The 12668-nt window shown below is 41.4% G+C and overlaps 1 protein-coding gene across 2 annotated transcripts in view; it reads right to left on the minus strand.

The window, feature by feature from the left end:
- OSBPL10 (oxysterol binding protein like 10) overlaps nt 1-12668 on the minus strand; it is a 270826-nt gene that overhangs the window by 44266 nt on the left and 213892 nt on the right. For both annotated transcript variants that reach the window (XM_063115072.1, XM_063115071.1), the window contains one exon: nt 8891-9042. In XM_063115072.1, the coding sequence (XP_062971142.1) occupies nt 8891-9042 (152 nt within the window). The remainder of the gene's footprint in view (nt 1-8890; nt 9043-12668) is intronic.

The following is a 12668-nucleotide window of genomic DNA, read 5'->3' on the forward strand; positions in this document are numbered from 1 at the left end:
AAAACAGGATCTTTTGTTTTTATTATTATCTTTTATTTTATATCCTACCAATTGATTGCTTTTTCAAGGAACCTGTGTTCCCAAAGGATGTAAATAAAAGGCTTGTTTTTTTGTGAGGTGAGGACTCAGGTTTATAAAAGCTTCTGTTAAGACTTTAACAGAAGTTAAAAGTAACCATCACGAACACCGGTCCCTCACTTCTGCAGGGAACAAGGGGTCCCCACTCACCTGCTGGGAACCACTGATCTAGGAGAGCGACTTCTAAAATGGGCAAGCATTTTCCCTTTATGGGGATTTCTATATAAGATCCCATTCTAAATAAAGGTGTTAGCACTAACAATTCATCATAACTGAATTTTTAAAAGCCAGGTAAACGTAAAAGTTAGCTCCTTCCTCTTGTTTCCATTTCTTCTCTCAATTCAATACGTGAAATTGGTACCAATCTACTATGAGAACAGTTCATCTCCCCCAACGGAGTCATTTTCTCCCTGAATTACACGATGTATTTCTTTTCTAAGCCAGAACTACAAGCTGGCCCTGTATTTTAGTACACAAGCGATTGAAAAAAAAAAAGATATCGGAAACGTGAAAAACATTTTTCAAAAAATAAAGTCATTCACAGGGTGAGTTCATTTCCAGAATGACCCACAGAGCTCTTTTTAAATCATAATGTGGATTAAATACTACGCATTTGTTATAACACATTGAGATTTGATACTCTTGCAATATTAACTTAAAAATAACTGTAAAAAACACAAAGTCATATTCATCTCCTGTTCTTTTTAAAGGAAAGCAATTCTGCTGGGATGATCGAGGAAAATGTGAATGAAGATTTGGGGCAATTTGAAGAGTACTTCTCTGTTTTAAGAATTGATATGCTGTTCTCAATTATGTTTAATTTCATTTCCAAAAAAGTTATGGTTTCCTTTTCCTTCACACGGCTGTATTTCTACCACGCTTCTTATTGATGTGGCTGTATTTCTACCATCAACTTCCTATTGATGAGGTCATTTACTGGGACTATTGTAGTCAATGAAGAGAACCACATGTGACGTAAGGACAGTCCAGCATAGGCTTAGCTGGCTGTTGATGGTGAAAGACAGAGAAAAGAGGCTGTGGCTTTGGGAGGGATGGGAGTGCACTGTCATCAGAGGGAGGGAAAGGACGGTGGTGACAGCATTGCATGACACCTGACTGTACTCGTCACCTCATGGAGCCCACACATTGGGCCCTGGTCCAGGGGTGACAGGGGACAGGAGGAACAGCCAAATAGCTGCTGGAACAGTATGTGCAGGTATTAGAGAACTGGTTAAGTCCTGTGTCCACAGAGTCTGAAAAACACCGCCAGGAGGCACAGACAATTCCACACCTCGCCCGCCCACTCTCGCTGTTTCATTCACGTATATGTACAATCCACTTTCTGCCTAGCTGCTCACATCATCTTTACCAAAAAAAACTTAAAATGTACATTTATGATCTGACATACAGTAAGCCCCTGCAATGCACAATGCCGTAAGTCTACAAAACTCAGTTCAAATTGCAAAAGGGATACAAGAACTCTACGAACAACTCGGGCAAAGCCCAAAGTATATGTGAGAAAGATTTCACTCTTTTCTTCCATAACATCTTTTCTCCAAGATCATACATCTCTGAGTGTCGACTTTCCATCTTTGGAAAGTGAACATCATCAGAACCAACACATAAATCACCTTGAGAACAGTTATTCATTGCAGGCAAATACAATGTAAGCCAGGCAGATGGTGAAAAGCTCACTTCTGCTGGTTTAACTCCATGGGACTATGCAAGTGATGGGTAAGTGGAGGGAGCTCTGAAAATTAGGGCCACATTTACAGGGTGGTTACAAAAATGCAAAACAGAATACCCAAAATATTCATACCACACCACTACAACCTCTTCAACTCTTCACCTCTGGCTCAGATCTGACTTTCTCCCTTCATGGCAACAGGAATGATAGAAAGGAAAGGAGAAAAGGGGAAGCAGGAGGGAAACCCATACTAAACACTGCAGTGTTTTAAGCCTTTTCATTCACCTGTCTCAAAGCGCTTAATCCTTTGTGGACTGCTGCAGGACAGGACAGATTATACCACTCGGTGCTGATTTTTTTCATATGGCTCCAGTCACAATCGGCAAATCCAAGGTGGCCCCCTCCCCAGCACTCTGGTGAGTGTTTATGTCACAAAGCCACAGTGGCTTGGGGGGAGGGGAGGGATGTGGGCCAACATGGTGAGTACTCCTAAGGCTACCTCCAAAGACCCACTTACTCCAGCATCAAAATCCACTAAAAGCCCCAAATGCATCCTGTCCCCAGCAAAGGCATCATTTGGGACTCTTCACTATATACCGCCCCTCTCTTTTAAAGGTAACACCCAGCCAAAAAGACAAAACCTTATTATCACCCATAAAAAGGAAGAAAGGAAGAGGAAGGGAAAAGGGACAGAGAGAGGAAAAAAGAAGAATAACCTGAAATTCATCTCCCAAAGCTGCACAGGAAAATATAATGTCATGCCTTGTAGTCAAAGAGCTTGTGAAAGCTGCCAGGAACCACATCCAAGAAGTTCTTGAAAAATGCACAACAGGGTTTAGGTTTGAGTGAGATGGTTATGTTGTTGAGCTGTCAAGAAGAAGGAAGGAGAGCAGAAAAATGCTATTTTGCAAGATGGAAAGGAGCTCTTAACCAAGGCAGGCACAACAATTACAGCCTGTTAGAGTACCACAGAAACACATCTTCAAATTCCACATCCTCTCAGAGATGGGCACCTCCATTGCTACAGGCCACACGTAGAGCCATGGCCACCAGGACCTACACAGTCTTGGGGTGCTAACGTTGGAAACATCAATTAGCCAAGAACCAGTTCTCCTGCTTCTAATCTCAAGATATAAATAATTATAGCTATTATGAAATATGCATTGGGTTCATAAGATTTATGAAAATCTGCTGAATTAAGGAGGGTGCCATTTAATGCCCCAAACATAGTAAGAGTTCAATTAATATTTGCTGAATGAATAAACAATTAATTGAGTAGATGAATAATCACCATCTTACTATGCAGGGACACAGAGCAAACTAATGAGGGAGCAGTGTATTTTCAAGCATAAGTAACAACCTGTATCCTTCTGACTTTTAATAAGTCCTGAGGGTCTGAGAGCTAGGAGGAGTACCTTCTACATTTGCCAGAATGATGAACTACTTTCTCTCTAGACCAACATTCAGAAAAGAAGAAAAAAATCCAGATGATCAAATCACTGTTCATTCCTCTAGTGTCAGGATCTATATGGAATGCCTTCAGTGGCTCTTCTAAAAGGTTAGAAGAATTCCACATATAACCACAACCGTCTAGAACCTGTTGAATAGCTGCTCAAGGCCAATGGCTAAAAGTGGACCAATTAATAGGAGAGTCTTCTGCCTGGAGAGATCCAGGACACTGGTCCTTAATGAATCTTTCACCAAAGGAGCATATGTAAGACATATGCACTCAATAAGTTAAGCTTACTTCTTCTGGGGCTACCGGAACCCCTAGGAAAGAGCACAGAATAGAGATGAAAACACAGAGAAGTATGCCATTTAGTCATGAACACTAGCAATGGACCTTTATCACTCACATTCATTCATTTGTCAAGTATTTACAGAGTGTCTACTACATGCATAATACTTTCCTAAATATTTTGGAGTCTCCAAAAAGGAATCAGACGTGGGGTCTGCCCTCAAATAATTTGGTCTATGAAATGAAATGGCCAGGTTAGAAAAGTCTTGGGAAGCTGAAGATGACCTCTGCATAAAGACAATCTGCTCGGGTAGATTAGGGGTAGAGCAGACAGTTTGTCACCCAAAGGCCATTACCTTCTTTTCATCTGTTAACAGAAACCAAATTCTGGGCTCTCTGGGAACCAAGATCCCTTTGATCTCAGGTAAGGCACACTCCTCCACAGCCAGGGAGGGTGGCTCATGGAAATCCAGTGACCCATTGTGGCTCTTGGGCTAGGTGTGTGGTCCAGTTCTGACTATGAGATAACAGGGCAAGTATCCTGGGGGGATTCCTCTTAGCAAGTTAGTGAACAATGCTAGTTTGGGGAGTGACCATCTGACCTCTGAAGTCTGTACTAAGATTTTAGTGAGTCAAAGAAAAAAAAAGTCTGTTTTACAGAATCTAAGAAGGAGATGCAATCAAACTATCCAAATCCCTGATGATGGGATAAGGAGTAGGCTGGGGAAGGGTAATCCAATGAGCTTACTTGCAACAAATTTTAAATGAGATTAGTGATGCTTCCTATGTAGAAACCACTTGGAATTAAAACTCTGTGAGGTTATCCCAGGATTCAATAAAGTGGTTTTCAATCATTATAATGATAGCTGCCTCACTCCTTGTTTAAACTGTTGACAGCAAATAAATACATGCCAAATATTTTGAACAAGCTATAAGATTGAAAATCTGTGTTAAAAGAATTATCTAAAAAAATCAAGGCAACATATTGCCTTGTTTATCTTCAAAACTCTATCACCTCCCACACCTGATACATCCTCAATCAACATCTACCTATACGCTTATGTGTCATTGAGATGAAGAACAGAAAGATGATAAAAATGGGTTGAGGGGATTGTACTGGCGAGGCTTCAACCTGAACATCAGAGGACTTCAAATAGACAGCTTTATATGTTGTTAAGTGGTTCAAAAGTTCAGTGCTAAAATAAGAATTCAACCAAGAGCATAAAAATTCTTCTTGAGGCAGAACTCAGCTAAATCTTTTATATCAATCTCCTTTTGTTCTTAAAACAATTTTTCTGCCTTTGAGAAGAAGTGATTATGATACACTTACTTGAAAATTCAATTATGCAATTTTCTAACCAAAATCCATTTGGCTAATTTATATGCTGGTCTAGTGCTCAGTACATATGGACACTAAGAGAAGTCTTTCTAAACCTTTAGGGGATGTAAAGTGTGTGGTCCATTGATAGCATTGTTGCTACTTCCATCCAGACAATTAACTAGCAAAGCTGCTAACCAGGACGATCAACACAGAGGTTGGTAGGAGCTGACAGCATGCTACTGAGGTGCCACTTAAAAACCCTCTGCCTAGGAATCTCCAGTGAGGGACTAACAGTATTGATTCTCCTAAAGCCAGGGGTAGGTGTCTGGGCACCAGATATTTGCATCAAATAATTAACACAATATTACTTTTCACTGCTCCCTTTTTCATCTTATGCATGGAAGATTTGAGGAAGTTTTTAAAGTTCTTCAAATAGTGGATAAATGAACTGTGGATCCAATGGCTATTACTCAACACAAAAGGAATGAGTTACTATTATTCACATACCATGGATGAATCTCAAATGCATTATGCCAAGCGAAAGAAGCCCAACTCAAAGGGTTACATCCTATATGATTCCATTATAGGACATTCTGAAAATGGCAAAATGCTAGGGACCCTGAACAGATCAGTGGTTGCCAAGGGCTAAGGGGAACAGTTGGCTATAAAGGGACACTAGGGAACTGGGGCAGTGTTGTAGGATAGAGCTGTTCTATACTTTGATGTGTTAAAACTGATAAAATTGCATTTTAAAAAAGTGAATTACATTGTTTGTGAATTATGCCTCAATAAACCTGAATTTTTTTAAAAATTTAAGATGTTGTCCCTCAGATACATTCTCCAGGAAGGTGGGAGTGCATGGTCACATGTGAGCTCTGTCATTCAGAATGGGTCTCCTCGTGGCACTGTGCTCTCCTGTGCCAGCAGCCCAACCATTCCTGGTACAGTGCAGGAAACAGAAACCACTCCAGGTATTTCAACAGAAAGGGATTTGATACGGGAAATAGGTGCTTACAGAATCATTGAAAGGGCTAGAGGAACAGAAGTCAGGGACCCCTTAGACTTCTGCATTCAAGGACACAGGATTGTGAGTAGCCACGATCCAAAGTTCAAGAAGCTATCACTGCTGCCACCAAAACAGCTTTGCACACCCAGCCAGGCAGGTGGGACTATGGCCTGAGAACAATAGAGTCTGGCCACTGCAACTGTCTCTAAACACCCTGCTTTCCATGACCTTGCCTGCCAGCAGAAAGAACTTGGTCTTCCAAAACCCACACAAATGCATCTACCTGCTATGCATTTAGAAACCTGACTGCGAGAAAGTCTGGGACCTGGAGTTGTTAGATTCCCAATCTTTCCAATCACAAGGGTGCAGTGAAGGTCGAGAGCTGGTTCTACCTCAAACACCATCCTTCTTATCCTAAAAGAAGACATATTTAACAAAGAAAGCTTAACAAAAAACTTTTTCTGTCTAAATAAACTTCAAATGGTGTTAGAGAGTTGAAAAAGTGTTTTAATGGGTGAAACCACAATCCTAAGTCATTTCATTATGGAAGAATATTTTGTTTTCACATTTAGTCTAGTTCTAGCCCCAGGAGAATAAAATTTTAAGGTCACTGCATTTGATAACAGAGCCAACCACAGTTCTCTTCTAACTTATGTATTAAATACACACTGCTCTGTGACCTTTTACCCTGCTGGGAATTAAATAAAGTTTGAAAATGCATTATCTTTCCAGATGTAAGTTATTTTATGGTACACCAGAAGCAGTGGAGGGAAGTACCTTTTGTATCCTAATTGTTACCGCCAAAGACCTAACATGATCAAAACAATAAACTAGAAGAAAACAGTTTACTTAGCTAAAGTACCACAATAACTACAATTCCTAAAATTAGTTCCCCAATGATTGCTCACAGAAGGAACTGTATTCTCTATATCAAAAGAGTTAACCATCTCCTAAGGAATTTTTAGCCTTTTAGAATGAAGGAATTTCAATTCATTCCTTCTTATTTCTTCAAACTGTACAGAAGGGAGGCAATGGAAACATTTTCCTTTCCCAGAAAGAGAAATTATTGGGTGGATATTGCTAGCTTCTTTATCTATTAAGACCAAAAATGCAACAAAGCACAATGGCCTAAAAAGAAAAACAGGTTCCAACCAACACCAGCTGTTTGGGTTTTGATCATCCTGCACCAGAGTTGTCACTGCAGAAAATGAGGGGAGTCTTTGCAAAATGACTCTACATCTCCCTTCTCAGAAAATCATCAAAGCACCATCCCACCCCATAGGTCTCTCACTGCTGTGAGGAATCATCCAACAATCTCTTAGACTGCTCAGGCAAGAATGACAACCAGAAATTAATGCTTGTTCCTAACAACAAAAAAAGCTCTGCCTAGTTCTTCTCCTTCGGGGTATTTCTAAAAAGTTGCACTTGGGAGCTAGTTATTTCTCATGGGCGATTATACACTATTTTCTGCCAATGCTACTGACTGATGAGGCAAAGTGGGCAACAATTTTATGTAAAAACAACAGACATGGCCTCTCAAACTTTAGGGTCAGAGGAAGCACCTATCGGGGGAAAACAGAAGAAACACTAAACATTCACAGAGTAAGGGATATCACCAGCTCTAACAAGTAAGTTTATTAGGGTATGGCCCCAAGAATGCCAGGAATGAGGATCCAAAAAATGATTATTAAAGATCTAATAACTCACCTTCTTACCCTTTTATTTTCCCTCCAGAGCAAGACTTTTAAAACATGTTCATTACGGAATAAACCCCGAAAGGTTCTCTCCCGAGAGAATGATGGATGTTGTATTTTTTTCAACCCTTTAGCAGTTAGATACCCCATCCTCAAATGTCAAGCCACCCAGTCTCCCAAATGAGCAACAGGACCGCAGGGCTGCTCCCACTGACACAGTCGCCGACTTACCTTCCAATCCACTTACACATCATCAGCAGCATGTTTTTTCCAGCCTGAAACTCCTAGCACAGGTAGAAACCAAATGCCTTTCAAAAATTTCCATCCCCTATTTGTTTCATACGTTGCTAAGGCACTTTAAAAAAGCGAATGAAAGATCTGTAGGCAGAATGATACTGCCTTTACAAGAGCTTTGCTACGAAGTCACTGTCAAGAGAATAAAATCGTGAAGCTTGGAGAAAAATTTCAATTGATAACCAAGACCATTTGAACGAAGAAGCTGCCTCGGGGCTTTCAACATTACAAAATCGATTTTGTGAGTGTCCTACAATCTTCAGGCTATAAATGATTTCAATGGAAATTAAGAACAACCTATGGGTAAAGTAGGTCTCAACCCAGTTCAAAAGACCATATCAAGAGGACATGTGCATCAAAAGAAAAACAAAAACAAAAATTCATTCATGACACAAAGGAAAATGGGCAAAAGGAAATGCTGTACTTGGCTCCCTTCCAGATGCCACTTACAGGCAGAGTTAGGAGAGCTGGGCCAAGAGGGCAGATGATGGTCCACGAAGCCTGTCAGAGCCCGGCTGGTCATCAGGATCTGCCAGGGTTGCTCCTCCTCCTTGACAAGGAAGGGAAACTACCCTCTGCAGCCCGAACCCAAGCGGCAGCACACTGCCTACAGGAGCTTTACCACTGCCCCCCAGGTCCTGGCCTGGTTGAGTAGCATGCAGGAGTCGAGCACGTGTGGCAGGAGCTTGTATTAGCACAAGCCACACCAAGAAGCCATTATTCAGGGGAGCAACATGATATATTGTAACTGCTCCCATCACGTCAATAGGCATCATTTTAATGGGTCTGTTAGAATTTCTCCCACTTGAAGTTAAAATGACTCCCATTTCAATGGAAATAGGAGAGTCTTCATTCATAGGCTTACAATTCACCCATGGCAGCTGCTAGACACAAGAACAAGAGACGTGCCAGGCAGGCCACAGCTGATTTTCTCCCTCCAGGCAATTGTTCCGTTTTATAATTTGTCTCCTCTTAAAACAAAGAGATGAGCAAGTTACAAATATAATTACTATAATATTGAACAAGCCATCACACAAGCCATGAATGCACTAAGAGAAGACTGCTAGCTTACCTCTGGCTCTGTTAAGGTCGCTTCATCTTCAGTGGAGTTTGGTAAAATCGCCCAGGTTATGTTGGCACTGGCTGATGGCAAAGAGCCAAGTGTCCCATTTTTCAGCTGCTCTGTGGAATGTGACTTGGGCCCATGCCATCCCAGGATGTTTTCTGAAATAAAGACCTAGAATGATGCCAAATATTTTCCAAAGAAAACATTTATAGCTCAGGATATATTTGTACCTCACTGTACAAGGAGACCTACCTAAAATGGGCCCGATGCAATACATGGTGGGTCTTGTTTTCAATGAGGTACTGCTGTGGACTGATTGAATTGTGTCCCCCAAAAGTTCATGTATTAGAAGCTTAATTCCCACTGTAACTGCTGAGGCAGGAAATCCTATTATGGTAATTGAAAGGTGGGGCCTTGAAGAGCTGATTAGATTGTAGGACCGTGCAGTAGTGAATGGATTAATAACGATGGTCAAGGGTGTGGTTCTGAGGGCTTTAAAAGGAGAACATGTGAGAGTTTCTCTCTCTGCTCTGACATTTTCTGCCATGTGAGACCCCTGCACTGCTGTAAAGCCACCACCAAAGAAGACCCTCACCAGATGTGTTCCCTGGACTTTGGACTTCCCAGCCTCTGAAACTGTAAGCAATAAATTCCGTTTTCTTATAAATCACCCACAGTTCCAGGTATTTTGTTATACAACAGAAATGGATTAATACAGGTACCAAGTGTAAATTCTGATCATCTATTTATCAACTAGTTTCTGTAAGGATCAGAATCATCACAAGCTGTTTCTCTCTGCAACCCTAGACAAAAACAATCCCCATTTTACCGAAGTCAGATAAAGGTGTTTTTCTTACTTTTTAACTTTTAAAAAATATTTTTAAATATTTACAATAAAAACCAAAAGTCAGATTTTATCAAAAACAGGCTGCCGAAAATGTGGTTTGAATGCTAACTGACCTAATGACTAAGGCTCAAAAAAAGATGCCTGCAGGGTGATCACGCAACGCGCCTTCAGACCTGGCTGGCTAGGTACGGCAGGTGTCAGGAAGTCCATCACTAAGAACAGATGTGTTCATCCCATTCTAGCAAGAAACATCTTTATAAATACTAACCTGGCAAACTAAAAGCATTTTTCTAATCCTCCCTCAACTCCTTGAGGGGAGGGGGGCAGAAGACTTTCTACTCTAATACTGTTTTTTTTAAGGGCCACTTATTATGACAGCACATTTTGATATGCTTACTAATGGGGACAGGAGTAATCAGAGGTAGATTTCTTTCCCCCATAGCAATTCTGTGATTAGAATACATAGGTCTCAAACTTAGCTGATTTACTCTGGAAATTCTGTTCTCGGTCTACAAGCAAGTATAAATGATAAAAGGTAGAGACGGACTCATATGAATTAGAACTCAACCTTTCAGGGTCTCAGATGTTCCATACACGAAGTAATCATATTCATCAGCCTTTTCACTAGAGCTACTCAAAGAAAAAAATCTATAAGTATCCCAAACTTTTAACATCCCGAGGGAATCTGGTTGACAGAAGCAAAATAACAGAGGCAGATGTGCTTATGCATGTGTGTGGCTGTGCACAGTGTTATCTAACCCATCTATATTTTCATACAAAAGGCCTTTTAATGTCAAGTGTTAGATCACATAACTTTGCTGCTTCAAAGCTTCGAGTGGCTTCTTACTGCAGCTGGAATAAAATCTAAACCTCCTGGCTTTCCTCTGCAGCTCCAGAGCCGAGCACTTGCCCAACCTCATTCTACGCTCCTCTTCTCGCTGCTCACTATGCCCAAGTCTCGTGGTCTTTTTCTCTGTTCCTCAGATGAGCCAAGTTCATCAACAGTCTTAGAGCCTTTGTGCATGCTGTCACTTCTCTCCAGAGTGCAGTTCTTCCAATCCTTCACATGGGGGGAGGAGGCCTCCTGCACAAATCCAGGGGTCAGCTAAACATCACTTGCTCAGAGAGGCTTTCTGGGACCTCCTCGGTCAAAGCAGTGCCCAAAGGCACTCCCTGCCACACATCACTCTGTTCACTGTCTTCACAGGTCTTCACACTATCTGAACCCGTTCAGCTCACTCATTTACCTATCATCTCTCTCTTCCCCAGAATGGCAGCTCCTAGGAGCAGGGACCATATTGCCCTTTCTCACTGCTGTGTGCCCAAAGCCTAGAACATGGTCTGGCAAAGAGGGCACTCAGTACACACGTGCTGAACAGATAAGTGACTATTGAGATAGTAAGTTTCAGGAACACTGAGTTCATAGCCTTCTAAAAAATAAAAAATGGCAAAAAGAGACAGAAAGTAGAATTTAGAGAAGTAGAAAGTTGAAAAAGAGACAGAAAGTAGAATGGTGGGTGCCAAGGGTTGAGGAGTGAAGGGGAGAAAATGGGGCGTTATTGTTTAATGGGTTACAGAGCTTCAGTTCTGCACGATGAAGAGTCTTGGAGACTGGTCACACAACAATGTGAATGTGCTTAACACTACTGAAATGTACGCACAAAAATGGTCAAGATGGAAAATTTTACATTAAATGTATTTGACCACAATTTTTTTAACGGCAAAAAGGCATTTATATAGCAGCCCTTGACATCATTTTTAAAAAGGTGAAAAACTCATAACACTAAAACCAATGGCTGAAGGATAAGCTAAACCAGAACGTGAGAGGAATCTCCATAAATAATAAGGCAGATGCAGCTGGACTAAGAAAACCAACCCAGGATTTGAGAAACAAGAATAAGAGAAGGATAGACGTTTCTTACCTGTCCTGCTGACCCACTCCTGCCTCAGAGACCTGGAATTAGATTCAGATCTTAAATACTGGGCAGCTGTTCCATAAATACTGAGTACTGCTTTACAATTGTTTTATTTTACTACACAAGTAGTAAACGTCCTTTAGAGTAGTTAGAAAATCTTAAAAAGCACTAGAGGAAAAAATGAGAGCTGCCTGCTCAGGCACTCAGGGCAATGCTTCCCCCAGTACTCCCTCCCCTCCATGCCACCATCATGCAGAGATGGTAACTGGGACACACGGGGTGGGGGCAGAGTCTTGCCCCGCCAGGGTGCACTGCATCCTGGGAAAGACAAAGGCCCGGACAGGACGAGTAAGGTGCAATGCATGCTGGGGAATGTAGCTCTCTGTGCACTCTATGGATTCAGAGTCTCAAAGAACCAATGAGTGAGCACAGTAGAGAAGCCCATCTCAGACCAGTCCAGCTGCTCTAAAAAATGATCATGGGTTCAGGAGTCTGAAGAGACCTGCCTCATTTGGGAATAAAGGAGAAAAATTCTAGCATGGAGTGAATGAAAAGGGCTGTACAGTGCTTGGGAAAAGAACGTTATTCTCAAGAAGTCATAGAGGAAGAAAAAGTCTCCAAAATTTTTAACATAATGTCAGAGTAAACACCAGGAAAGGTGTATCCTCCACACAATACAGGTTAAAGCGCCATCTATGAAATAAGAACAGAAAGCCAGAAGAAGAAAACAGGCCAAGGTGAAAAGGGAGATGGACGCATCGAGGAATTATGAGGAAACTAAATCAGTATTAGCAGAATTAAAATTAACATGGAAACCAGGAAAAATTAGAGTCAACACTGTAAACAAGCCATGTGTTGCAATAAGGAAGTTCTACCAGTGTGCAGCTGGCAAAAGACACAGGCGAAGATCATGAGACAGGACATAATAGAGAAGGTGCAGAACAGAGATCCAAGAGCTAGAGGATCAGTGTTCCTGAAGGAGGGAGACCAGACCAACAGAACAGAAATAAAGAATGATGTA

The sequence above is a fragment of the Cynocephalus volans genome, chromosome 11 (genome assembly GCF_027409185.1).
Source record: "Cynocephalus volans isolate mCynVol1 chromosome 11, mCynVol1.pri, whole genome shotgun sequence".
Taxonomy (NCBI): domain Eukaryota; kingdom Metazoa; phylum Chordata; class Mammalia; order Dermoptera; family Cynocephalidae; genus Cynocephalus; species Cynocephalus volans.